We start from the raw sequence: 26,344 nt of genomic DNA, 5'->3' as shown, positions 1-26,344 counted from the left end.
TTCACTTCTTGTAGCTCTCTTAATATATTTGAATCCCTTGCCCTTTCCCCCCATGAAAACACACTGGCCCCCTCCTGGCCCCCTGGTACATTCAGGTCTAGAACCGCCACTGGACATTTCATTTCTGCTAAGATAGCATCATAATTGGTCTCAATTGATATAATCAGGGTGCTAAATCCTTATCAGCAGTTTTTTTCTCTCTCTTGTGTTTCACGCTGACTTTACATTTGGTATGTATCAAAAAATGTCCACAAGGCAAAAACAAGCGCAAAACATGAATAAAATAAAAATATATAGTTGAGAAGACCTCCTGGCCTCTCAATCCAACCCAAAAAAGAAAAAAAAAGAAATTGGCTGTGCCACCAGCAGGGAGAGACAGTGAGATGGAGGATTTAAAGCCTAGTGGCCGCAGCTCGGTTTGTTTTTGTGTCGGTGGGGCTGGATGGGAGGGAGGGAGCAGCTTCAGTACCAGGCACAGCTCTCCCTCAGCACGAACACACAGGAGGAGGAGGCTCCTACATGCTTCCGACACCGTTTCTCCTGCTGCTGCTCCTCTCATTCTCTCACGGAAAGCGTTTTCGAGGCCATTGTTAATCCAGCGGGATATTCTTATTTTTTTTTATTTATTTACCAACATCTATATTTTTTCCTGTATTTCTTTTTTTAACGGATTCCGAAGCCGAGGGGAATAAAAAAAGGAGTGTCGGGTGCACCAATGTTCTCGTTACACGAGGGTAGCGGGCTGCTTCTGCTCCTGCTCGCAGCAGGACTGCAGGTAATGTCATTTTCTAGCGGAGTTATAAACCGGACACTTTTAGTCGCTTTTGTTCCCCTCCTCCCTTCCCTTCCCTCTGCCTCCATCATGCTGCTTTTGGGACGGATTTGTAGCCAGTTTCAATGTGGAAAAAAACCTAACATTTCCAATAAATTCGCCATTATCTGGCTTTTAGCGGCAGTTACTCCGGCTTTATTGATTGTTCGCTAGACGCCGAAAGGAGGAGAGCGTTTGAATTAATTATTTCAGCTAACCGACTCCTAATTTACAGCCTCGTTTAGGAGTTTTTCTGCGGTTGGATCCGGTTGCCTTGGAAGTTGATGCCATAGGCCCGGAGTAAAGCCACAGAATATCCGCCGGTTAGCTTTCATCTTTGGATACGTTGGAAAAGCGCCTCGGTGCTGCTGCTGAATGTAAAGGACACAGAATCGGATTTATGAGTTCAAAACCGGCCTTAATGTGATGCTTTGTGAAAAGGACAGATTTTTTTTTTACTTAACGGATGAAGCATCTAGAATGCGTCTTATATAAAAGGAGAATACAAAGATGGTGGTTTAATTTCTGCCTTTATTGCTTCTAAAATCCGCTTCTCTCTAAGGTCCGACGTGTATTAACATTTAAATCCTGAAAAAAATGCAACCTGCTGCCATGACTGATTGGCTGGGAGCCCAGATCTGCTCCCCCCACCCCCACCCTTTTCTTAAAGCCCGTTTTAAACTCCTTAAAAAGAGTGAAAAAAGGGGCAAGATTTGTATATCAGAGCTAAAAAGAATGTTGGCTACAGATCCACTGATCACTGTAGGCAAAAATACAAAAAAAAAAAAAGATAATTATTGGAATTTGCGAACACTCCCCTTAATGGCTCCCTCAAATAATGTTTTTTTTCCCCTTATCATTATATATTTTTTATTTTTAAATCATCATTTAAGTGAATTCTGCTCGTTGTCTCTGGATTATTTATTTTGTGAACAAATGTGTGTGCTTGTGTTTGTATTAGTGCAAATTAATCTTATAGCTTTAGGGCCCAGTAGGTGATACTTGGATAATTTGTTTTCATGTAATACTGATTACTAGCTTTCTTCTTCTTCCCCCCTATTTCACTATTTTAAGAACTCTCAGCATTTTTGGATTATAAATATATTAACCAATTTCATGCATTTTGTACGTTTTTTCATTTTTCTAAAAAAAAAAGATAATTGTTTGGGAGTTTGGCTTTTAACACACAAAGCAGTGATTCCAAACTGCTCCCTCCATCAAAAGAATCCAGAGCATTTATTTTAGATATTATGATTTTTGAACTTTATTGTGTTCTAGTTACTGGGGGAAAATATCCGAATCAGCAGTTCCTCCCAAAGTAAAATCGGAAATGTGTATTGGCCAGAAAAAACACTGACCAGTGCTTCTCTAATGCTGAGGTTATGTAAACATCAAAGCATGCTTTTTAGTCATGCCCTGGTAGTCTGTGCTGAATTCTTTCTTCACGAAATACTGAGTTTTACCCATGTTTGGCTTTAATTTTCTGCTACAGCTCAAAATGCTTTGTAAGGACGATATTAAGAAAAAGCCGAGAAGAGAAACGCATAACGGAGTATATTGATTGGTGATTATCCAGCAGTCTCTTTGAAATAAAGGAAAAAATGCAGTGGTTTTCTAGCGTTTGCTCAGACATTCACACATGTATGTTTATTTCCCACTCCCTATGTTGCTACCGTTTGCTTTTATTCCTTCGTTCCTGTACTTCAAAGCAAAGAATGTTTGTCCAGACGTAATGTTTTGATCGCAGGGGCTGGCAGACCACTACCCTGTTCCTGGGCCCCTGTTCTGTGGGACAAATGGGGCTTGTTCTTTCCTAGCCATGCTCTTTGGGTAATGCTTAACCCCTTTGCCCTCATTATCCTAATTGCGGCCCCCGTTATAAAAACAACAGATGCTTTGTACAAGTGCGAAGAGTTCAGGATATGACCAGGAGGTTTTGGAGAAGGAGTATTTTTTTAAAGGCTGATTTATGACTCATTTTTGCAACCCTATTTACCCCTTTCTTCAACAGATTGCAGCAGAGGCCAGGGGTGCCCCACCATGCAGGCCGGGCTTCTCTGAAGATCTCTACACGGTGGTGGTGCCAGATATCACAGAGGAAGGATGGCCTCTCTTCAACGGTGAGTGGCGAAATAATCTTGGTTCTGTTTCATGTCGGATGATGGTTGCATCTGGGTTTGAGTGTGTATTTGTCTTGGCATTCCCGTCAACGGTGCCTGCCTCCGTGTGTTATATTTCAGGGGGAGGATCTGAACAAGGCTGACATATTTAAACAATTAGCCTCAGTGCAGTTGTGTGGTGCTGCAACCCATGTTGTTTGCCTTGTAAAACAGCTCAAACGGGGTTCAACTTAACAACGTCTGCACCTTCTTTTGCTTCCCTCCCCATTTTTTTTTTGCCCCAGCAGGGGGAAAGAATGTAGGTTGTTAAATGTTGGCCTACACTTTGGGGTTGCTTACCCTTTTTTTGCAGCATTGTTAGCATTTTAGATGAACATTAGCTTCTAGCATTGATTAAAAGAATAAAACTTCCCTTATACTTTGGTTAGATGCAGCATGTTGCAATGACATGAAGTACAATACACATTTGAATACTGTTGTGATTGTAATTAAACAAAAAAATCTAGTTATTAAACATAACATGCCTTTTGCTGGCAGACTGGTTTGCTTTAATTAGGTTGCCCCGTTGTTTTTTTTCCATATTTTTTTTATCCCAATTAAAGGTTGCATTTCTGCAGATTTAAATATGAAGTATTCTATCATACTCCACCACTTTTTGGCCTGAAGATTCAGCTTTAATCCTTTGGTGCCCAACGGCATTTCACACCGCTAACTTCAACAGTAAAATGCTAAAATAAAACAGTTTTGCTGTTGTCAGAAACAAGATATACAAAAACTGCATATTTGTTTGAATAAAGGCAATGGATACATTGGATATGACCTTCTACTCCTGTTTAGTCTAATGTTTGCCATATAGGGATGCAACTACTTGAAATAGTGCGAAGGTCTGCAGACGTAATAAAAGCTGGAATATCTCACCAGTGTGTCATTAGAGGGGTTAGGGCCTTGAGGTCATTTGGACCAGAAAACATTCCCGGTTGTGTTGAGTTTCACAGTGTGAGCCTAAAACTTGCATGCCGTCGTCATTGTGAGTCAGAGTGATGGAGGGAGGGGCGGGAGGGATGTGGTAGTGACTAGAGAATAAAGGAGGGAGGAAAGAGAGTGGTTTGAATGGGTGGATTCTGCTTTCACTGAGCTCTACCTAGTGCACAAGTTTGCATTTGATCCTGCAGGTGATGGATTTCCCTGTGTTGGCTTGGATGAGCCGTGACCAGCAGTAATCAGGTTCTCTTTTGTTTGCCACCCCTTCTGTCTTTTCTCTTCTTTCCCCTCCCCCAGCGAGCTGTTGCTGTGAGGAGATTTCCCTGACAGTGAGGGGCACTCCTGTGTCATTGTAATGCAGCAGGGCACAGCAGCGTGGGCTGATGTTAATGAAACTCCATTCTCTAATGAGGATCTCCTGTGGCATGTTTTAAAAGACAAAGCCCCCACAGTGTCCGGAGTAATCTCCAAAGTTCCCCCCTTTTTTTTATTTCCACCATGCTGTTTTTGGTTGTCGTTTTTGACCAGTCGCTCCAGGCTGTTTTAATCTTGAATTATCATTTTTTTTTTTTTATAATGCTTTTTTAAAAACACGCAGCAGCATTCGGTCAGCTTTCAATTAGCTGCGCCATTTCCTGAATACTGAATTACGAGTCAGCTAGAACCTTAAACGTGTCTGCAAACCAAAATAGATCAGAGTCTGACGTTGAGTTTCTATCATGTTATAAATAACATTCTCGGCTAAATTCAGAATGCATACATCTCCTTTGGTTATTGATGAGTAGTCCTTGCTGATTCAGTCTGCTTTTCTTTTTTTCCTTGTCAAATGGGGCCCGTCTGAGTGTCTGTAATGCTATCTAAAGGTTGCGTAAGACGTCAGTAACATGATTCCAGCTCATATTAGATTGCATTTCATCCAAGATATACAATCAAAGTGGTGGGGGGGATACCTGTTTAAAAATCTTTCCACCATTTCATTGCAGCCGTCTTTCTCTTTTTTTTTTCCGGCTAATTAAGGGAATACACATCCGGTGGCCTGGAAATGGTTGTAGTTAGCATGTAAACAGCAGACATTGTATGTGCTAAATTGAAGACATCCTGTTGATTAGATAATGGTAATTGTGGGCTGCCAGTTAGCAGAGGTAATCACATTCTGGTGGATGGAATCTAAACTTTTACTATTGGCTTGCTGGATTGTGGCCCTGCTGGTTTTTATTCAACATGTTGAACCTTTAAAAAAAAAAAAAAAAAAAAAAAAAAGTAAATCCCAAATAATCTTTTTCTGCCCAGCTAACAAAGAGCAGTCGAGCTCATTGTTTGGACATGAAAAACCACTTCAAAGGATGCTGTCTGTGGTCGTTACCATCATTAATGTACCCATCAGAACAGTTCTATTTACTTTAGGTTCCTGTTTTTATATAGTTTTTATTTATTTTTTAACTTTGTTAAAAAAAATCAATTTTTTTATCTTTAGAATTATTATAACTAGAAATGAGAACCCTGTTTTTGTTATTGGCAATCGATTGTATGAAATGGAGCAGACAATGTTGCTGTAAAAGACAATTTTAGTAAACGGACAAAAGCAAAATTCGTATTCTTCAGATTGTCCACCACATTAACAATGTTAATTTTAACACTAATAGGACTAGAGGGAATAAATGTAAAGTTTTTTTGTACCTTTTTCAAATGAGAAAACAGAAGTTGGGTATCTGTAGCCAGAAAAAAAATGAAATAAACATCAGTAAAAGCTTTCCCTTTATGGTAAATTGAGGCATGATTAAAAATTCTCCTTACAGCTGCACCCATTTGCCCCCCTCTCTGTTCTCAAATAATGGTTTGATCCTCTATACCCACGTGATACTTTTATTTTTTTTTTCCAATGCTGACCAATCAAAACAAAGTCCTGCCAACAGCAAAGGTGGGGGGGTGAGCAGAGATGTTTAAGTAGCGCTGAGAGCTAAGCTGCTGCGACCGAAGCTGCATCAGATGATTGCAGCCGACTACCTTTTGTAAAGTTTAGGCATCCTACACCTTTAAAACTTCATCTCTTTCCCTTTGCTCGTTTTTGCCCATTGCTGTCTCTCATCATTGCCAATAACTGCATTTGGCATTCACGTATCAGCAGGATAGGACACAATCGGTGGTAGCCACCCACCCAGAACGCGGTGTGTGAGATATTAAATGAAGGCTCCAGGCAGATAATTTGCCTTGATGAATTTTAGGATGAATTCATCATTTGATGAATAAGCCCTAGATGCAAAACTCCTGTCTGAGAGGGTAAGCGATGTCTGAGATTTTTAAGTGGATCAGCATTTCGTTTGTGATTAGTGAAACTAGCATAACGGATTGATACTCTCTGTGTATAGTCGTTAAAAATCCCCCAAACTCTGTCAGTTTTTCTAAATCCACCATGTTTTATGACATTGGTTGAGAAACGATGCAGATTGTCAGTATTTCATTCAGCCTTCCTGTTTTCTGCTGAATGTCTCGCTCTCTCATGGCTTCAGTGGACCATCGACCACTATAAAGAGACTTTATAAAAAATAATTTTCCTTCTCAATAGTTTTTAAATTCACTCTAAGATTAACTGTTGACTGGAGGCATATCGGAAGAAATATATATATATATATTTTTTAAATGGAAGGCTGATTTTTTTCTTTCTCTCTGACCACTTCACTAATAATGAATGATGAGATCTAACCAAACATATTTTTATAGTTATGGGCTTGAAAGAAGCCAAACATTTCCCACATCAGCACAGTAGTTCCTTTTATGGAGTTAAGCCATTTGATTACAGTGACTTGTTTTACTAGATTTCATTTAATATAAGGTATGCTGTGGCTGCGGGGGGGTTTGCCCCTGGGTGTCTAATGAAATTCTTGGTGGCTTTTGAGAGCTGACACACATTTTGCCCCCCGCCTCTCTCTTTCTCTCTCCAGTCTTGATAAAGCTCACAAAGCAGAGAAGCAAGTCAGATTCGCCGCATTATTCAGCCGTGGCTTTTCCCCCCTCCCTAAATCTAGGTTAATGAAAGCCCGAAAGCTTAATTGAGCCTAATACGCCCTCTTATTCCGCCGTTCTGCCATCTCTATCCCCAATTTTCTGTTCTCACTTCATTTTTTTTCCCCCCTCTACATCTTTTGCTGACAATTATGCAGGCTCTGGCCATGACGGAAGCGTGCTTGTCGTCAGCTTTGGCCTTGGTTCAAATGCTTTAAATGTGACTGTGGAAAGAGGGCCTAGTTATGTAGCTCTGCATATGAGTGTGATTCGGGGTGTCGCTGCGGGAGATTTACAGTTGACCAGTTTAATAATGTAATTGAAACAATTAGTGTTAGTGTCAGCAGTGTGAACATCAACATGGGGATCTATAAAGATTAATAGAAAGATAATATCCAGCATTTATAGTTTTTCTTATTTAATTCTACTCTGTTAGGAAATCTGTTATTCTGACTGAAGCTGGAGCCCCACGCACATTTGTTTTTTTTAAAGAGGCCCCAGCATTTGGTGAGACATGACCCTGCTTGACCTAGTCTTGTAAACTGGGACGAGTACCCTGCAACAAACTCACCAACCCCCCCTGTTCCTAGTCTAGCATTAAAGCCGTTGGGATTATTTCCTGGTGAAGTATGGATGAGTGAGAGACCATCGACAGAGGTCCCAATGCATCAACAGGGAGGCCACATAAACATGACCTTATGTTACCTAAAGTTATTGTGACCCGCAGGCTCCATTGCATGTAACCTACAGAAAGAAAAGAAAGCAAAAAAATGAAAATGGAAGAATAACATTTTTTTCCGACACGGTTTATGAGGTTTATTAGTATTTCTGCTGTGGTAAAGTTTTCTCCTTTTGAAGGGAATATGCAGAAAAGGGATGACCTGCTGTCAATCCTTTCGCTTATTAAATATTTTTGAACCTGTGCACCAGTGCTTCTAAACGAATTGCAAACCAACCTCTTTTAATGTTAAAATTCCTTTTTAGAGGGTATCCTTGACATACTTTGGATCACTGGTGCCACACATGAATAATGTTGGAGAGTGGTGTGAGTCACAGTGAGGATCCAGCAGCTGCTGCATGTCTCGCATATTTCCGTTGTCACGATGGGACATTATTAGCGACCCCCATGGTCATTCTTATTTCCTTCTTTTTATGCTACTTCATACTAGAGCGTTATTTTTATTTCTTAGGCTTAGGCAGCAGTTTGAGTGCAAGTTTGTTTCCAATAGCAGCCAAGCTCCCCATCCCCACCCTTATATTTCTTTTTTCCTGAAAGGGGATCAATGAATCCAGGGTCTTTGTTTGCTCGGATCAATATGTTGTAATGAAGGCTGTGCTCCCATTCCCAGCTAAGGTATCACTGTCATGGTGGGGTAGAATTTGTTTTATGTTTTACTGTAATCAGATTACAAAAATTTGATTTCATCGTACTGTCGCTCTGCCTTTTTCCTCTTCGGAACACATTGGCCGGGATAACTAGCACATATTGTGATGACAGATTGCATCTTGGCACTGTGCACATTTGGAAAGTAACCTTAGGCAGGTCGACTTCAGTTTAGCAAGGAAGCAGAGATGTGTTATTGTTTGAAAGTTTTCGTTTTGGTCCTTTTTTTAATGTTTCTTTGCTGTATAAATGACCCTATGTCATCTTAAAATATTTTTGCACTATGAATGAATAATCATTTGCTAAGCAGTGCATTCTTTAACCTGCATAGCAGCACAAAAAGTATACAGTTATCTCACCTTTTGGCTGACTGTTCCTTGGTCTGGCAATTATCACCCCATATTTGGAGACAGAGGTGTTGGTACAATGCCCAACTGTCCAAGTATTTTGTTAAGGTCGGCTATCTTTATCACACCTTGTCATCATTTTTGCTCATATCACTCTTATCAGCTAAAGGCCGCGGCCTTTGCCAGGGGCACCTGACCATATGCCACTGACAAGGCGCCGTTGTGGAGGTTTTCCTCTCCTGTGCCTAAGAGGTTGTTTGTTGGGCGTTTGTCCTTGGTATATAATTAGCTTACTCTGTTCAAAGAGCTCTTGATGCTGTAGACAAATATTTTGATGACAAAGACTTTCTGCAACCACATGCCTCTGTAACTGCAATATAATAGACAACTGATGTATATAGAGATTACAATTATATATATTTTTCTTTTTGTTTATGCTCAAAAAATAAAGTGCTAGTTTCAGTTTGAACCCTAAAGATGGCAGGATATGTCTGTTTTTTTGTGTGTTTTTTTTAGGCTCTTATTTTAAAGTAGGAAAATAAATGGGTCTTGCATTGCACTGTTGTGATAACTATTTACCAAAGATTAAAATACTCATCTGAGCTCTTGTGTTGGAGAGCATTATTTCCAGTTTGTTAAAGTTGTAGAGGTCTGAAAGGAAGTTGGTAGATTATATATCCTAATAAAAAGTCATTGATTTCATTCACAATATCCTCCTTGAAATAAAAACTGCACTTTTCTATGACTATTGCTTTAAAATGCTTCCTTTTTATGTTTTTAAGTGTTGTTGTTTTTGTTTTTTTTATGCATCTCAGAGTATTTTGATTACAGGAATGTTGTCATCGCAGTACAGTTAAAGAAAAATGTCACCATCTAAAATAAAAATCAGGTTGCAAAAATAAAGCTGAACTACACTGCCTTTGATCATCTGTAGTTCAAATATTTACACTATTAAAACATGACCAGAGTTTTTTTCTTTTTAAAAGTTTTTTATTTATTTATTTTTTGCACACTTACCTTAATTACCAAGGCTATCGTGGCCTATTGTGACATTAGAAACATAAAAATCCTCTAGTATAGAGGCCAGTGAAACGAATGAATAATTTACATTAGGGATTTCTTGATACAACCTCGTCATTCTGATGCAGTAACCATATCGCAGGTTTTAATATAGACTTATTGACATTGAGTATAATTTTTTTTAACTTATTTTGTTTTGTGAAATATTAGCAGATTCTAGATCAAGTGATATCACTAAGGTAGAGAATGACAACAGTAGTCATGAGAATAACTGTGTTTAAAAGAATTTGAGAATGAAGAAGAAATATTGGCTTCAAGAATTAACCCAGATTCTGTGAACGCAACAACTCCCAGAATTTTGTCTCTAATACGCCGTGCTTGTTTCTTTAACTGTTTTTGGCGCACCTACTTTTCCCTCAATATGCTTGTCCAATGTAAGCATAGTTGTTTCAGCTTCTTAGATCAGACGCGACTATCGCGGTGCATTGACGTCCGAACGGTGGATTCAATGGCATCACATAAATTTGCAGGGCCATCAGGGTCTGATGTACTCACCGTAGGCCGATTGGAGCCGAGCCGCTTCAAGGCTATTTTAACCTGGGTTGCTTGCCGACTTGTTTGACCCTGGTCGAAACGGGTCAGTGAGCCATTCCCATTGCCACTTAAAGCCTTTTTTTTTTTTTTCTCCAAGGTTTGAACAGATTTTCCAGCCAGTGTGAAAGGGATACATGTTAGGCTGCATAAGTGTGAAGTGAGCTATATCCCCAAGTGTTTAATTGGAAGCCATTTTAAAAAGGGAGTCACCCACTCTTTATTTTTTCCTTACATTGCGATGTTTTGTTTATGTAACAGTGCACTTAGTTGCTGCTAAACAGACAAGTGAGCATTCTTTAGCCCAACAGATGTAGCTTCAACAGCGGTACCTGTTCCATGTAGCTGTGAACGACAGCCAGCGCCAGACAACAGTGTCTTTGTGTGTTGTGTCAGACAAGCCAATACTCCAATGAACATATTAATGAGGGTTTTTTGTGCCAGTGAAGAAAATGGAGACAGCACTAGCCTTGTGTGTTTAACCTTTTTCTGTATGCAAGTGACAAACGCAGTCAATTTTATTTCCTTTTTTTTTTTTTTATAAGGCTGGGCTGTGTTCAGAAGTCTGCATAAATTTAAACGGCATTATTCCCCTGTCTATAGAAAAGAAATTTGATGCAGGGACATGTTAATTGACCCAGATACTGTAACCATGTTCACAAAGGCCAATATCCTGCCTGGGAAGAGATGTCTACCTTCTGAAGGCCACGTCGACTATTGTGTTTCAGTCCAGGCTTCAATTTCAATGCAACAGCATTTTTTTTTTTCTTTTGGACTGTAGCCTCTGATGTCGCTAATCTTTACACATTCTTGATCTTTAATTCAGTCCTCTATCAGCTTCTGTACTTTACTGCCTTGTCCTTTCTCTCTTTTTGATGTGAGCTTGCAAACGGTGGTGGTGGTCGAGGGGGGGGTGGCTCCCCCTTGGGTCTGAACAAAGATTGATGTACTGTAATTGGGTAATTCAAGGACAATACTGTAGCATTTTCCCTTTTTCTCCCACAACTGAACTTGTTTCCTACAGTGACCTTGATTGCTTCATGGCTTCACTCATGCGTGCGAAGTTCAGATTTACTTTTGAGGGTTCTACTTTTGTTGCATGGCTGCCTGAGGTTTTGAAGAGCTTGTGCTTTATGATAAAAAATGGGCAAGGCTAGTTAATGTCATTGGTTAAAGTATAAAGGTAAAGAAATTACAGTATCTAATATAATACTGTAAAATGTAAGCATAATTAATTGCTATGACATGCAAGTAATTTTTCAGAAAGTTGGAGTAAACATAGTTTTAATTCCTAAATGAGCGAACTGTTTGAAATGAGTTATAGATTTAGAAAATAAACACCACCCCAATTGTTTTTGTAGTCCTTTGGACATGTACGGGAAGTGTAGTTCTGATTGTGAAAGAACATTAAGTTCTCTCAGTTTGTAAAAGATCTGTAGCATTTTAGCACAATACTTGATCATAACATTTCTGCCCTGTCAGAATGTTTATAACTGCCTCGCTGAAATACATTTAAAATCTCTGAGATATAAAGTTAAAGATTAGTAGTGAATAAAACAAAGTGTTTAGGTTTAGCCTTGCAGTGGATTGATGACCGGCACCGTTGTATTCTGGTGTTGCTCTCAAACGGATAACTCAAGCTTATAAAGCCCTCCTGATTGCTTGTCCCAAGTGAGCGATGGTTGCCAGACTGCAATGATACAGTTGTGTGCCATCACCAGGTATGGTTGACCTACAGCAATTCCTATCCTGCGATCTATGGGAGTGAGCTAAATTGCACTCTATGTTCATATAGCCTCTTCCTTTATATTTACTGGGGCATCAAAGGCAGTGCACTACATGTACAATTTATTTCCAGTAGCCCCCCCAGCAAAGGAGGGTGATGGTTGAAAAGGACTCAAAGCTTTTACTCCTGAACATGTTTATTTCATGCAACAAAAAGTTGATGAGTTTAGCGGATAAATACAGTGCAGATGGCATAATGTTTGTATGATTGGAGTTGCTTTTGTTAACGACTTTCTGCCTTATGCTTTCAGCACAATAAACAGCGTTGCAGATTTAATCAAATTGTTCCACTTACTGGTAATGAGTGACTAGATTTTTTTTTTTTTTGTTCAAGAAATAGGAGTGCTTAACTCCTTAAGACATTTTTATATATAAATAAATATCTTTACTATGACTTGTTTTGATTAAAAAAAAAACAAAAAAAAAAACGTTTTAATTGATTGGAACATATTGGCCTTCATATGGAAGCAATGTCCAACTTAAATTTTAAGCTCAAATTAAGTTTTAAACTTTCACATGGCTAAAATTCTTAGCAATCTTTCACGTTTTTAAGATGCAGTAATTAAAGCCATAAATTTTGATTTAAAAAAATTAATAAAATGAAAATTAAACATGACTACCTCAACATTAATTTGTTTAATGGTGGAACAATTTTTTAAAATCCTTTTTATTTTGTTGCCGTTTCTCCTTGCTGTACATTATCTGAATAATGTAACTGTATTAAAGAAAGAAATATGTGGTTTCTCATTCCTTAATTGCATCCATTGCGCTTCACTAGTCAGTCAACCCAAGATCAGAACTAACAGATTTTTCCTCTACCGGCTCGGATTGAAGGTATGGCTTAAATCTAATCCAGAAAAATCTGAATGTTTTAGTAACTATTTTAATCTACTTAACAAATAATGTTTACCTTAAAAATATGAAAATGTATTCTCAGTTTATATTTGTGTCATCTGCTTACACCAGTGACAAATTTATAACCACAATTGTAGCTATTTAAATGATTTCTACACACAATTCTTTCAATTTTGTATAGGTCCTGTCTCAGTTCTTCACTTGTTGCACTAAGTGATCTAAACACGGTGACCTTTAGAAACTATAAGCCTCCTTCATCTGACTTGAAGACTTCGGAACAATGGCCTCAACCAGTAATTCATGGCATTGCTAACCATATGAGGGCTATGAGCCAAGGTTATTGACCTTTCACGCCTGTCACTAGTGATAGAGAGAACCAGACCCTGGAGGGAAAATGAATTGTGCTTATTAAGGAACTGGACTTTTTGAATAAAAAAACCCAGGCGGCGACTCTATTCTCGACATTTCTTCCTTATTTAAGTAATTACTTTTCAGCAATGTTAGACCAGCTTTCCTTGAGCACAAACTGTGCAGATGGAGTTGCATTTAATCAGAAATGCTTCTGGGAGACATCAGGGTACATTTTACAGACTGCCTGAAGGATGAATCTATATCTTAAGAGGGGGTTTCTTTCCCATCAATGTTTGAAGGAATAATCCAACACCTTGAGATGCATAAAACTCCTCAATTTGTACCGCCACCAGCTGCTTTCTTGTTACAGTGGAAAGGCAGTGTTTATGCATTGACGATGGCTAAGCAAAAAGCCTGGGGGGGGGTTGAAGTGGACGACCCACTGGATGGATTTAGGAAGTGAGCTCATGCATCTTTGCCAACAAGTACTTTTAAATACTTCCAGTGTTTGTCAAGGAGGTTCGTTTATTTGTCAGGGTTAACTCGTGCACTCAAATGGGCTGATTGAACTTTGATCTACTTTTTTTGTCTTCTGCCATGATGTATCGTGAAGGATAAGCTGCTCAAGAGTAGTTTCCCTATTCTTGAACATCATGGGACCAGATAGCATACAAGCAGGAACATACCACTTTAAATGGAACATATTTAAAATGAATAACTGGCTAAATTTATCTGGCTTTGATTATCTTTTGTGTTCTACAAAGATTAGGCTGGTTTTAAATAGAACCATTATTTGTTTTCACACTATATTAACTCTCATCTTTAGCTTACACTCTTCCCCCATTTTTAAAATGCTTTTTTTCTCTGTTCTTACATTGGAGCTGAATATTTCAATTGCTATGATGCTCTGATCTGTTCAATCTTGTTGACTTGTATTACTATATATTATTTATTTATGTAGCATTTTGCAATTGAAGACAATATATTGACCAAAGTGCTACACAAAAGCTCAAATTAACTAGATAGAGATTAAAACAAAATCAGACATGGTACAAATATAGCCACTCTGTGGTCAGAGGTAGTTGGTTGCAGAGGTTTGAAGCCATGATGGAAAAAGATTGATAGAGTCTTTGATTCAGGAAACAGCAGCTAAGACAGTAAAAATGAATAAAGTAAATATTCAGATCTTTACTTTCCATAAATTAGATTTCTTTAAGAGGGTGCTATTGTTTTCTAAATCCAGCTTGTTCAAAGATGGAGACTGAAAGCTTAAATATGAAAGGGAAGTCTGAATTAAACATTGTGTCTGGGTTAATTTGGATGTAATACTTGCACTTCTTAATGTACATTTCCTCTCCTACTAAACTACAGTTGGCTTAAGCTGAATTTTGTTTTTGGTCAAGATTCTTCTCCTCTTTAAAGTGCATTATGTAAACATCTTTTCACCTTTATATTAGGGATTAGCCGAGGAAAGATCAATACTGGGTATCAGTCAGATATCATATCACATTATATTGGCCTGCATTCTGATAGAAACACCACGCTACTGTCTAAAGTTTCTGCAAACCATTAATGGATGGGTCAGTTGTTCTCCTACCTATTGTTGTTGTCTTTAGTTATTGGTTTGAGTAATGTATCGCTTAGTCAAACCTTTTCTAACATTTTACACTAGAAAATAAATAACAATATGTATGACCTGATATCTTATTGTGTCAGTATTGGTATCAAAAATTAAAAAGTTGTTTCAGGACTTCCGTAAAAATTCAAAAAATATCCACTGGACTTGGTCCAGATTTGAAGACGTTTCGCCACCTCTCCAGGGAGAGGTGGCGAAACGTCTTCAAATCTTGAAAACCAAGTCCAGTGCGGAGAAACAGAGTCATAGACAGAGAAGATTGAGCACCATGTTATTTCAGCTCTGTCCTCCCCCAGAGCTCCCAGCCTGTAAATCCTGGTGGGAGGCATGCATTTATATTGGATCAACATACTATGATGGTATTTTTCCTGCTCTGTCTCTTGTTTTCATAATCATACCCAGTCCCCTATGGGTTGCAACTAAAACCATTTTTATTGACTCTGGAGAAAGTAATCTCTGGCTGATGTACTGAGAAAGAAAGGCTGTTTTAGGTTTGAAGACGGGATCATCGTCCCATCACAACAGAAATAAGGAATGGATGAAAACAAACCACTTCTACCATAAATGTTACGGTTCTAATGCCACTTTTTCTTTTGTGGCTGTAATGTAGGCATCAATATGATATATTCCGTCTTTTAATACATGTACCTCAGATATTGCAAGATTTTTTTTTACACTTATATTTGGAGAGCAGAGGTGGGAAAAGGAATTACTAACTCCTTCAGCCACAACGGTTTGATTTTTCAAATGTTTATTTTTTACATCTAAAAAAACTAGATGATGATAAGAGGAGTACATTTGAAATATCCTGTGATTTGCTGTTCTGATTGTTACATAGGTGCATTTTTTGTATGGTAAACTTACTTGCTCACTTGCATAGGCTGCTTATTAAAATGTACAGTCTTTACCAAAATAAGAAAAAAACAACAAATATATGAGGCTGTTGGGTAACAAGGTTGGATATGAGTAGGAGTACTTATATTGATCCTGAAAATCCCCTTTTGAAAAAGCTTACACCTCGGGCTGTAAGAACATGAGAAATAAAAGAATTACCACCACATGGGTTTACAAAATTATGCATCTTGGTTATATTGGCAAATTTAAAATTCAACTAAAAATAGATATACATAGGACTGTATCCTAGGAATAATAAAAAACTGGGCTTGGGGATTTAAGCTAATTTGGAGTATTATTTAAGACATAATGAAATTGTATCAATCTTTCCATTCCCTGAATAAGATTGTTGTTTCTCTCATACTCCCACCTCTTGTTGGACACTGCCATTTAGGCGTCTCAAAAAAGGCTAATATACTTTACTTTTCCTACAACAAAGACAAACTTGTGTTTTTTAGAAATACTTCCAGTAAAAAAAAAAAACGGTGTGGAAGATGAGGAACAGCAGGGCATTGTTTTAAATAACTCATTTTGTTTTAATTCTGTGTTTCCCAAAAAGCTTTCTATTTCTACCAAGTAATCATAACGTGATTGCCTTGCACCGAACTGTGCATACCTCTGTTGGTTTATTCACATTTTGGTCAGAAAGGTGGCAGTAAACATAAGTCATGTATTTTCAGTCCAGGCACTGACTTTTCCTCCTGCGCTCTGTACAGCCAGGGTCATTTTGTGATCTGAAATCAAATGCTGTACTTCACGCGGCAGCACTTCCATTGAAAGGCCTACATTTGTCAGAAATGGGGGGTGAAAGGACAGGAAGTTACTTGGACAAACTCATTTTGGTTATTTGCTCAAAAATTTCATACAACTGCAAACATTTTCTTTGTCCCCCCCTCCAACATTGCTGTGGTTATAGTGTTGGTAATGGATCAAGGCATTAGTCCCATTAACCTGTTTGCTCTCCAAATGCTCTGCTTGATGTAGTATGTAATTTAAAATGTCTGTCAGTGGCAGATAGAATTGTCAATCAAAAATGAGCATGGAGCACTGGTGGGCCACTTTAGTCCATTAGTTATTAAGAGTTGAAGAGATTTTAGTCTCTCTTTATGCAAAATTCATCTCTTTCACCCATAATGTTAATGCACTGCTTGTTGGGTAAGATTTCAATTAATTATAAATCAGCACTCTGACATCATCGCATAAGTAGGGGAAGCATTTGCTTCAGTTGCAACCCCCCAGGCCTCCCCAAACGCTGTATCCTTTTTTTTTTTTTGATAAATATAGAGAACGAAGAAATAAATCTGCGTAGCCTGGTTGACCGTTTCCCCTCTGTCTTACGAGGAATGCGTCGTCAAGGAAAGCCGAGGTCAAAAGACACAAATGCTGCTTTGTTCCACTTACACCAGGCTTAATTTTGTGCACAGCGACTGCAATGGGGCAACACTGGCGCCCATTGTTCATCTACACATCTGTTGAAAGATTACAGATTTGATTGAGGGAGAGCATTTATTCATGAGCTGTCATGCTGTGTATTAGCTTTATTTAATTTTGACAGCTAGACAGTCGCGCACATCCTCATAATTAGAATATATTGCAGTGATGCATCTGGAAGTTTTCTTTTTTTTTCCCGTTAACACAATCCAAGCGGCGGAGATCCTTGAAGCAAACAAGGATGCATATTGATTTGTAGAAGAGATTTATGGTCTTTTAGTGATGGACATTTAATGATACAAGTTGAAGAACAATGAAAGCTACTTTTTGTTTCTAAAAAGATCTTTTCTCATTATGTGCACAGTCCAAGCAAGCAATCCACATTGTCACAGTTTTTTTTTTTTTTTTTTGCTTTCTTGGACTAATTATTTATAGCTCTGACTTATGCAGCCATGAAGTACAATTATGTAAATTTGTTTCCAGAGTCAACTCTATCCTTGAGTGAGCAGTTGGTGAATTATGAGGATGATTCATCCAATTTTTTGTCCATGGTAGAAATTTAATGAGCTTGTCTTGCAATAATGTCTCTCTACATTTAATAATTTTTTTTAAAGAAGGAAAAGGAAGAGTTCCGTATGAACTATGGCTTGGATATGCAGCTATCCAGATTTTGGAGGCAATCACCAAATGCCCAATTTCTAGCTAAAGCTTTAAGGTATTTCTTATCGAGTGAAATTAACTTCCTTTTAAATAATTTCTTTCTAGGTTTGGGAATTGATAAGATTTTCACGATTCCGATTCCCTTATCGATTCTGTGAAACGATTCGATTTCTTATTGGTTCTCTTATCGATTCTCTGAAACAATAAACCTGGTAAGTGCATGGTGATATTTGTCTACCTTCGCCTGGGACGTTCTATTTCTGCCTGCCTCGGCGAAAACGGAAGGCAGTGAACAAGAGCTGCCAGCCTCTGAGCCAGCCAGGCTACTCATCTCTTCAGAGTCATCTAAATCTAATGTAGGAGCCATCGGTTTAATGAAAAATCCATTTCAGGAAATAAACTAATCTCCCCCTGATTTAAATAAAGGGGCATCAACTTTCTCTCGCTCCCCGAACTGCGGAGCAACTTCGTAGCATGTTTGATAACCCCAAAGAGAGGTAGGAAATTGGTTTATTTCCAGAAATGACATATGATTCACTAGGAACTTCATTAAGCACAGCCAGTGATATAAAACTAGCTACTTACCGCCAGAGTTGCCTTCCATACTGGTCGTAACTTTAGCTTTTTTCCGGAAGCATCAAAAACACGGCATTCGTTAAAATGTATGCCTTATTGTGTGCGCAAGTCTTTCTGCATGTTGGATGTATTTCCTCCCGCGGATGTAATTGCCACTTTACAATGATTGCAAAGGCGCCTTGTTGCCATCTTTCTCTTCCGTAAAATGAAGCCAAACTTTTGATCGCTTTACCCGATGGGACGCCATTTCTGTTGTTTAGCTTCTCTGGACCTACGCCTGATCACGTCGTACTTGCTTACTGAATGCATTGTGCATAACTTGCGTAAAAAACGTGACGTAAGTCGTGCTGCCCAGCGCTAGGCTCTGGTGCTGCCTGGAACCGCTAAGAGAACCGTTAAGCGAGCTGCCAAACGGTGCCATGGATTTGGAACACACTGAACCGGTTCTGAAAACGGGAACCGATTTTCGATTCCCATCTCCATTAATTTCTAGCCTTTCTGTCATGAATAGATGTGTTTTAGTTTTTATATTTTTTATTTCACATAGCTTAGGGGTGTGAGGAAAAAATCCATATGCCGATATATTGTGATTTTGGACAGCCCGATTTAATATTGATCTTTCAGTTCCTAGTATTGATTTTTACAAAAACAAAACAATTTTAGCTAAAACAATGAGGGGGAAAATAGGCTACCTCTGCACCGCCGCTCTGGCAGATAGCACTGTGGAACGCTTTTGCTATGCGGCGCAGCACCTTATCTGTAGTGCTGTAATATCTGTAAAAAACTGAATGATCAATATCTTCTGAAGAACATAAACAGCACTTGTTTTTTTCTACACATTTAATTTGTTTGCAGGGAAAAATATCACAATAAATAGTGATAATATTGTTTCATGTCATGCATTGTGTGCATCAGGGAGAGGAAGTTTCAGGAAATCAAATAAACCAAAATGATTGGAGATAGGATTTGAACCAGTCATCTAAATGATGCAAAATACAGCTAAAATTGAGCATTTATCAAAGTATCAATCTTAATACTGGAAGGTGGGTTTTCCCTGAATGGTAGCTCTTTGGTGTGTTTGGTTTCCTGATTTAAAGAAAAAAACAATGATCAGATTTTTGATCCTCTCAGGAACTGAATATTTGCTGCTCTGTGTCACCATCTGGTTTCTCTGTATACCTCTAGACACATGTGTTTATGCACATGCTTGTACAGCAGCAGGTGTTCAGCACAGTTGGAAAAGATTTTCATATAAAAAAAAAATGCCCTCCACAAACATTGCAGTGTGTATCCTCTCCTCAGTTTATCCTGTGATCTCTGACTTTTATTTATTGTTCTGTCCACAGTGCGCTCAGAAAAAGCAGATCCACCGGCATTGATTCATGCCTGTTTGAAATAACGCAGTTCAGACTCGGGGCACATGAATAAACGACTCTTGTTTTTTTTCCTTTTCCTTTTTTTTCTTTTGACCTCTCATTCTCTTTTCCATCCACTTCTCCCAATCCCATTTTCAAGATGCCTCATAACCACAGTGATGCTTTCTCAGACGCTCATTATGCTTTCCACCAAACCACGAAAGGGGTATAAGTATGCATACCCAGGCAGCTGTGCACCACAGTAAAACTCCACTCACAGCAGGATAAGTGGGGATTGGCATGTCCTGTGCCCATTTCATCTGCTCAAAAATGTGACAGCTGGGTAATACTTTTTCCACTCCACCTATGTGAGGGTGGCGCATTCAAATGAGATGGAACGAAAGAGTCGGAGGAGTGACAACGACACTGGGGTAGCCACCAACTGTCGTGGCACAGAGCAAATGTTGGCACATGTTATGAGTTAGTGTTGACATAACTGTTTTATGGCTGCCCTAACACATTAAAGCTGTTTGCCTAATTCCTGTTTTTTTTCCTCCCCTTTTTATGCCGTAAACACGGTGCAGTAATGGTAGGAAGGGCATAAGAAGTGTAATTTATGTGTGGGGGAGAAGCCTGAGATGAGGCCTCCCTCTGGGATTAATGGGAGTCTCTGTGTCTGTTCACAGGAAATATGAAAGGCCCTTTGTTGGTAAAGGACTTGCTGCTGCCAGCAAAAAAAACTACCCCCTGTTATATCAAAAATCCCCAACCTCTAAATTCATCGCCTCTTCTGCCGATCATCCTTCACCCCACTTTTTCTTTTTTTTTTTTCCTGCTATCAGCCTGTATGTTTTCTGTCAGTGCTGCTCATTTATGATTCCACTCTGTGCCTGCAGATCCACAGGAGACACAAACCCGTATTGTTAGTATTCACTGTCACTTCTAGAGTCCAGACCATCCGGGGCAAAAGCCAAAGAGTGAGGAGAAAGCGCCGTTCAGGTGGTGATTCATACTTTTCACCTCTGATGCTATGCACTGTCCTTTCCACTCCTGTTTTCCTTTCAGCGTTCGATTCGGAGACTTGCTATCAAGTCATTTGGGAAAGGACTGGTTTTCTGTGTTTAATGTGCAACCAATTGATTCACTGTGCTGGTGGTCTGGTTTACTTTTTTGGCTGTCTGACTGTGGGTGTGCTGGTGTGTTCGGTGGTTAAGCATACCTCCTTAGGCTATGCTAAAGATAGCGGGCCTATCAGTGTGGGGAAATGACTGTTAGGTACTGCTCTGGCAGAGTGTCTTGCATCAGGTCACACGTTGGTCTCTTCACACCTGCAGCTTAGAACGGGAGAGTGAGAGGCTGTTGGCAAGTGTTAATTGCTAGAATAATAAAAAAAAAAACCCGGCAAGGCGAGATTAGGTAGAGGTGTGTGTACTTGGCAGCATCCTCTCCCTACATTTTTTAAATGTTTCTATTTAAAGCATAGTTTAAGGTATCTGCACAAAAGTTTAAGTAATTTCCAGTGATTGTAACAGACCAATATTTGGAATGTTTTAGCTGACAAGAAAAAAAAAAGAAATCTTAAAATACCAGAGATTTAAATCAGAGAACAAATGCTTAAATTGGGTCATTACGTGTTTGTTTTAGATTCGTTGGAAGTCAGCTCTCGGTAAAAGAAGCTGCTGCATATTGAGCTGTTCAGGATCAGTGTTGAAAATGAGAAAACGCAAAAAAAAAAGCTCTTTGTTTAGAAACTTGGAGCACTGGTAGTTATATCAAACTGTTATATTAATGATGGCAGAAGAAGACATTCTGCAGCTCTTTGCAGGAGCAGCATGTAGCTTCAGCAGGAGTACCAACTGGAATGCTGAACGTTGAGTTTTATTCCATTTGTTTTAACTTCTAACTAGAGCTGCAAAGTATATCGACAGCAAGTCATTATTTGTTAATTTTGTACTATATTTCAGTTTCAGAGGACAGATTGGATGCAGTATTTGGTCAGTTAAAAGATTTCAGAGGTTTTAGTTTGTTGGTTAAACTTTTAAATGTCTTTAGTTTCACAATAAAAATGACAAATGAAATGCATTAATATAAAAAAATGAGCTTTTATTACAATCTTCCGCTGTGATCTTATTTTACAGGGCAGCAAAACTTGAGGGGAAAGTTGTTTCACAACAATGAAAATTTAACAAACTAAATGTTTGCAGCTTTTGCTGTCAGCTAGTTTATCAGGTATAATCAGACTTTTAAGTCCAAATGTGATGAACTGATGTGACTCTGAGCTGTGGAACTTCAAGGAGTGCATTGGTGGGGCAGGGGGAAAAAATCCACATTTTCCAGTTGATGGAACATTTGATATAGTAATTTGACTGATTAATCGCCGAGTCCTACACAGATGGCTACAATATTTCAAGTCTTTTGAAAAGAGAAAGCAGCGTCTTTTATGGTTAACAATACTGGTGCTAACCATGTTTAATAGGTCATAAATACAGCAGAAGTCTTAAAGTGCCCACTCGGCACATTGTAGTCTCAGCTCTCTTGTACAAATCAACAGCTTTTTTTTTAGCATTATTTCGATGGGAGATGCTTACCATGAGGATAACTTTTTGGTGACCAGTTCTGTAGATAAAACCACATCTAAAGGTAGGGGTGTTACTTAGCTGTAGGCCCACTTTGACTAGCACCACAAGGCTGTCTGCAATCAGCACAGTAGTTATTTCCTATCTGCTGTCTAGTTCTTACTATTGTCCTCATAAAAGGTTAAGGAATAGGAGCTAGGAGCAACACTTTGAATTTGGATGCAGCCCTAGGCTGGTAGCAGACATAGCCTGTTTCTTATTGTTCTTATTTCCATTTAACACCTTAAAAGAAACACTGGTGAAAAGGTCAGATCAGAAAAGAGTGGTATCAGACTTTATCTGTGATCAGATATTAGAATTGCATCCAAAAAACTAGATTAGACCATCTCTACTAAAATTGTTACAGGCTGAAAATGTGATGTTGTTTTTTTATTTTCTATTCACCATATATTTTGCCTTTCCTTCAATTTTTCCCCCCCTTCTTTGATTATTCAAGCTATTTCCGCCTGTGAACTCTCCAGAAGAAGTGGCTCCATATTGACTCCCTCAGGCTGTTGCCAATGGATTTGACATAGATAACACGGTTGTGTTTGAAACCCAAGGGGGAGGGGAGTGAATGAAGGGGAAAAAAGAAAAACAGGATCCCCAACTGCAAACAAGAGGGGAGAGTGAAATGAAAGTAGATGAAATGGGTTCAACTTGGCTAAAGCTTTAGGTTGTCTGGGGCAACCGATGTAGTCCTTGCAAACAATGAAAGCTTCCTCACACAGTCAGTCAGACTGTACTCATGGCTGCTGTCTGAGAGGGTGAAACAAAACACAGATTAGATGTCTGCATTATAATTGATTTATAATTCAGTTTCTCATTGCCGATGGAGTTAAGTTTTAACGAGCTTCAGAGTATTCATGTTATTCTATGCTTTAATTGTAATGTTGAGGATCACAATCATTTGTTTAATTTCCTAGACTGGGAGATGATGGCTCAGCTACAATGGAAAGGAGGAAGTGTAATGGCTATTCTCTGCAAAGGATAAGGCTTATTAGGTCTGAGTGGCCTCCTGTCTAATATAACCTAATGTGACTTTGATAGACGGGGGATTCCTGGTTCTGATACATTGGAACTATAAATCCAAGCATAGTCCTTGCCTCTGGACTTTGTAATTGGCCATTAAAGGCCATGTTTGTAGATGGAGGGGCCAGATGTGCCTAATGTGGCCGAGGGTCCAACGTGTGCTTTGAGGCAGTAAAAAAATGAGGAGGAGCAGGTCTGGACATCGACTCTCATTAAACGGACTCGCTCTCTGCCAGCAGAGCCATAAAAAAAAAACTTTAATGTTTTTACCAGAGAAGCGCCACACAATTTGTCCACCATTCTTCTGCCATAAAAAAATGGTATTGAATTCTATATAAAAAACTGTCACGCCTCATGAGACCGACCGTCTGTCCTTATTTTAAAATCCAGAGCTTGCTTTCTCAATATATATATATATTTTTTCCATGTGTTACATTGCTCTGGAAAAACTCAGCTCTCATTTTTACACTTTAACAGGAGAAATAAGCAGAATTGCCTAAGATAACAGGTTCTGGTAATGCTTCTTCTATGTTGATTTTTCAATGCCTATTTTTTTATCAGAATTGGGAAATATTTCCAGAACATTGTAAGTTATTTGCCCCAATCTCACAGCTGGCCACATCATGTCGGCATTTGACTTTTTTTAGAACAATGACCTCCATGTTTCAGCTGTGGCTTCACACTGCTAGTTTTGTGCTTTGTGAGCTGGATTGTGGGTCTTCATCAAACAAAGAAATCAAATTACTGATTCATGGGACCATGTCATTGGCTGCATTAGGAAACACCAGACATTCCTTTGATGCAATTTACAGCAGAACAAACACTGAAGCAAGTGGTTATTTCCTTCTTGAAGAGAGGCAATGTGATGCCAAAAAAAAAAAGGATGTGAGTCAATTTTATTTCCATTAACGCTGTTCACGTTAGAAGGATCATGGTACAAAATGATTCCCTTGATTAAGGAAATGACATTATCTAGTGGCTATTTAAGTTTATACCTGTAATCTGCACCTCTAACTTAACATCAGGTCAAAACCAGAAATATTGACTCATCAAAATCAACATATGAACAATGCAACCTTTAGCAATAGGCCTACTCTTAAGCCTGTTTTTTATTTTAAGCTTTACAGAGATGCTCTTAATAAAAACACACGACTTATCAGTGACTACTTTCACGCCGGCATGTGTTTGCATGTTATTGGGTCAACGAAACGGCGCCATCACTGCTCTAAGGTAATGAGGTTTGAGCAGCCTCCTATTGTAGATGGATAAATGTTTTAGCACGTTCCACCTGAACAGTGGTAAACTGTGCAAGCTTATGGTTGTGCTCAGCCTGATTTTATTTTATTTTTTGCTTATATTTTTCAGCCAAAAAAGCAACAGCTTTTTAGAAATACTTGTGCTGTTGTTCTCCAGTGTTTTTGCATTTTTGAATCTACATGGTCAACAGGTGTTTGCAGTGATCGTTGTATCAACAGCTGACGTCCCTTTCTTGGACATGTGGCAAAGTACAAGTGTTGTCACTAAATGTTCCTGTCGGTTTGCCATCTGCGTAAGCCTTTTAGATGCATTTTATTTAAAGATGATAAAACCTGAATACCAGCACTTTAGAATTGCATGTAAACCTTGAAAATGGTCACCTCTGCATACAGTACCCCTGAGCTAACTGTTAACCTAACAAAGGGTGAAGGGTTTTGCTGGCCAACTCTCATAAGATTAGACAAGACAAAGCAACGTTTCGCTTCTTTGAATCTTTGCTAGAATAGCACTTGCCTTTTTTTTCTTTTTTAACGGATGAGGCTTTTCAGTGTGACAACCAAAAGGAGCCCTGCAGTTTCCGTCATGGACCAGAAGACAATGAAAAGGCTACAAGCTGAGCTCAGCTTTTTATCCCCTCCCCTTTGTCTTTGTTTTACATTGTTGTTTTTTTTTTCTTTTTTTTCTCTTTCGATTCCTTCACATCTGCGGTGGTGAAAGCCTGATATGTGGCAGACCGCTTCAGGTTACAGTGCACATAGATTTCTTTTTTTTTTTCCAAATGGTAACCAGTGTGAGTAACAGGATGTTGTTGATGTGCGGGGAATTGGGATGGAGTAACCTAGGACCACGGGAGGAGCCCACCTCCCCTTTTGCCGCTAGGCTAAAAGCATCTAGCTCCTGCCCGTTGTGGCACAGCTTGAGCTCAAAGGGATTTGTGATGTGGATGATCTTTGACCTCTTAACGCCCACATCATGTAAATGAGTACACAAAAAGTCAAATATTTGTTGTTGTTTTTTTAACTACACACTAAGACTAAAGCTGTGTGGTTTTGGATTTCGGTTACAAATAGGCATTTTCTGTTTGCAAACGGTATTTTTATGCATTAATAAACATGTAATGCATTGCGTCTAAGAAAATAAACCAGTTTGCATGTCACTATAGGTTTCTAAAGCAGAGGTTGAGAAGGTAACCAGATGCAACCTGTCAGCCCCCCCACAAAAAAAAATCTTTGTCTCTGTGCACAAAAGCTGGAGGGAGGGGGGGTGTATCGTAACATGAGGCATAACACTGAGGTTCATGGACAACGCCCTTTCCCAGACTTTATCTGACTATGTAGATGCCCTTTTATATTCTATATTTAGTTATTATTTGTGTAATAACTTACTACATTCTTATCCTTATTGTCAGCAACACATTTTTTTTATTGATGTATTTTATAGATAATTGCATTTTCATTTGAAAAAACATATTTTCCTTTTGGCATCATTTAAAAAAAGAAAAATATTCTCAACTGGTTGTTAGTGGTATACATGAAAGCTTAAAGAACGGTTAGCGTTAAATTACAGAGAAAATGTGTAATATTTATGGCAACAAGGAGTTCAAAGCTAATGCTAAAATGGCTTTTATTTCAGATTTACAGCCT

The 26,344-nt window shown here is 38.8% G+C and overlaps 1 protein-coding gene across 2 annotated transcripts in view; it reads left to right on the top strand.

The window, feature by feature from the left end:
- Positions 1-456: 456 nt before the first annotated feature.
- LOC107092418 (cadherin-2-like) overlaps positions 457-26,344 on the top strand; it is an 83,252-nt gene continuing 57,364 nt past the window's right edge. Inside the window, exons 1-2 of one of the 2 annotated variants that reach the window (XM_015386899.1) lie at positions 457-775; positions 2,823-2,931. In XM_015386899.1, coding sequence (XP_015242385.1) covers positions 716-775; positions 2,823-2,931 — 169 coding nt within the window. In that variant the 5' untranslated portion in view covers positions 457-715. The remainder of the gene's footprint in view (positions 776-2,822; positions 2,932-26,344) is intronic. The other variant, XM_015386900.1, reaches the window with a different exon arrangement.

This window comes from Cyprinodon variegatus, unplaced genomic scaffold (assembly GCF_000732505.1).
Source record: "Cyprinodon variegatus isolate N-32 unplaced genomic scaffold, C_variegatus-1.0 Scaffold380, whole genome shotgun sequence".
NCBI lineage: Eukaryota > Metazoa > Chordata > Actinopteri > Cyprinodontiformes > Cyprinodontidae > Cyprinodon > Cyprinodon variegatus.
Note: the sequence above shows the minus strand (reverse complement) of the source record. Positions and strands in the feature narration are given on the sequence as shown.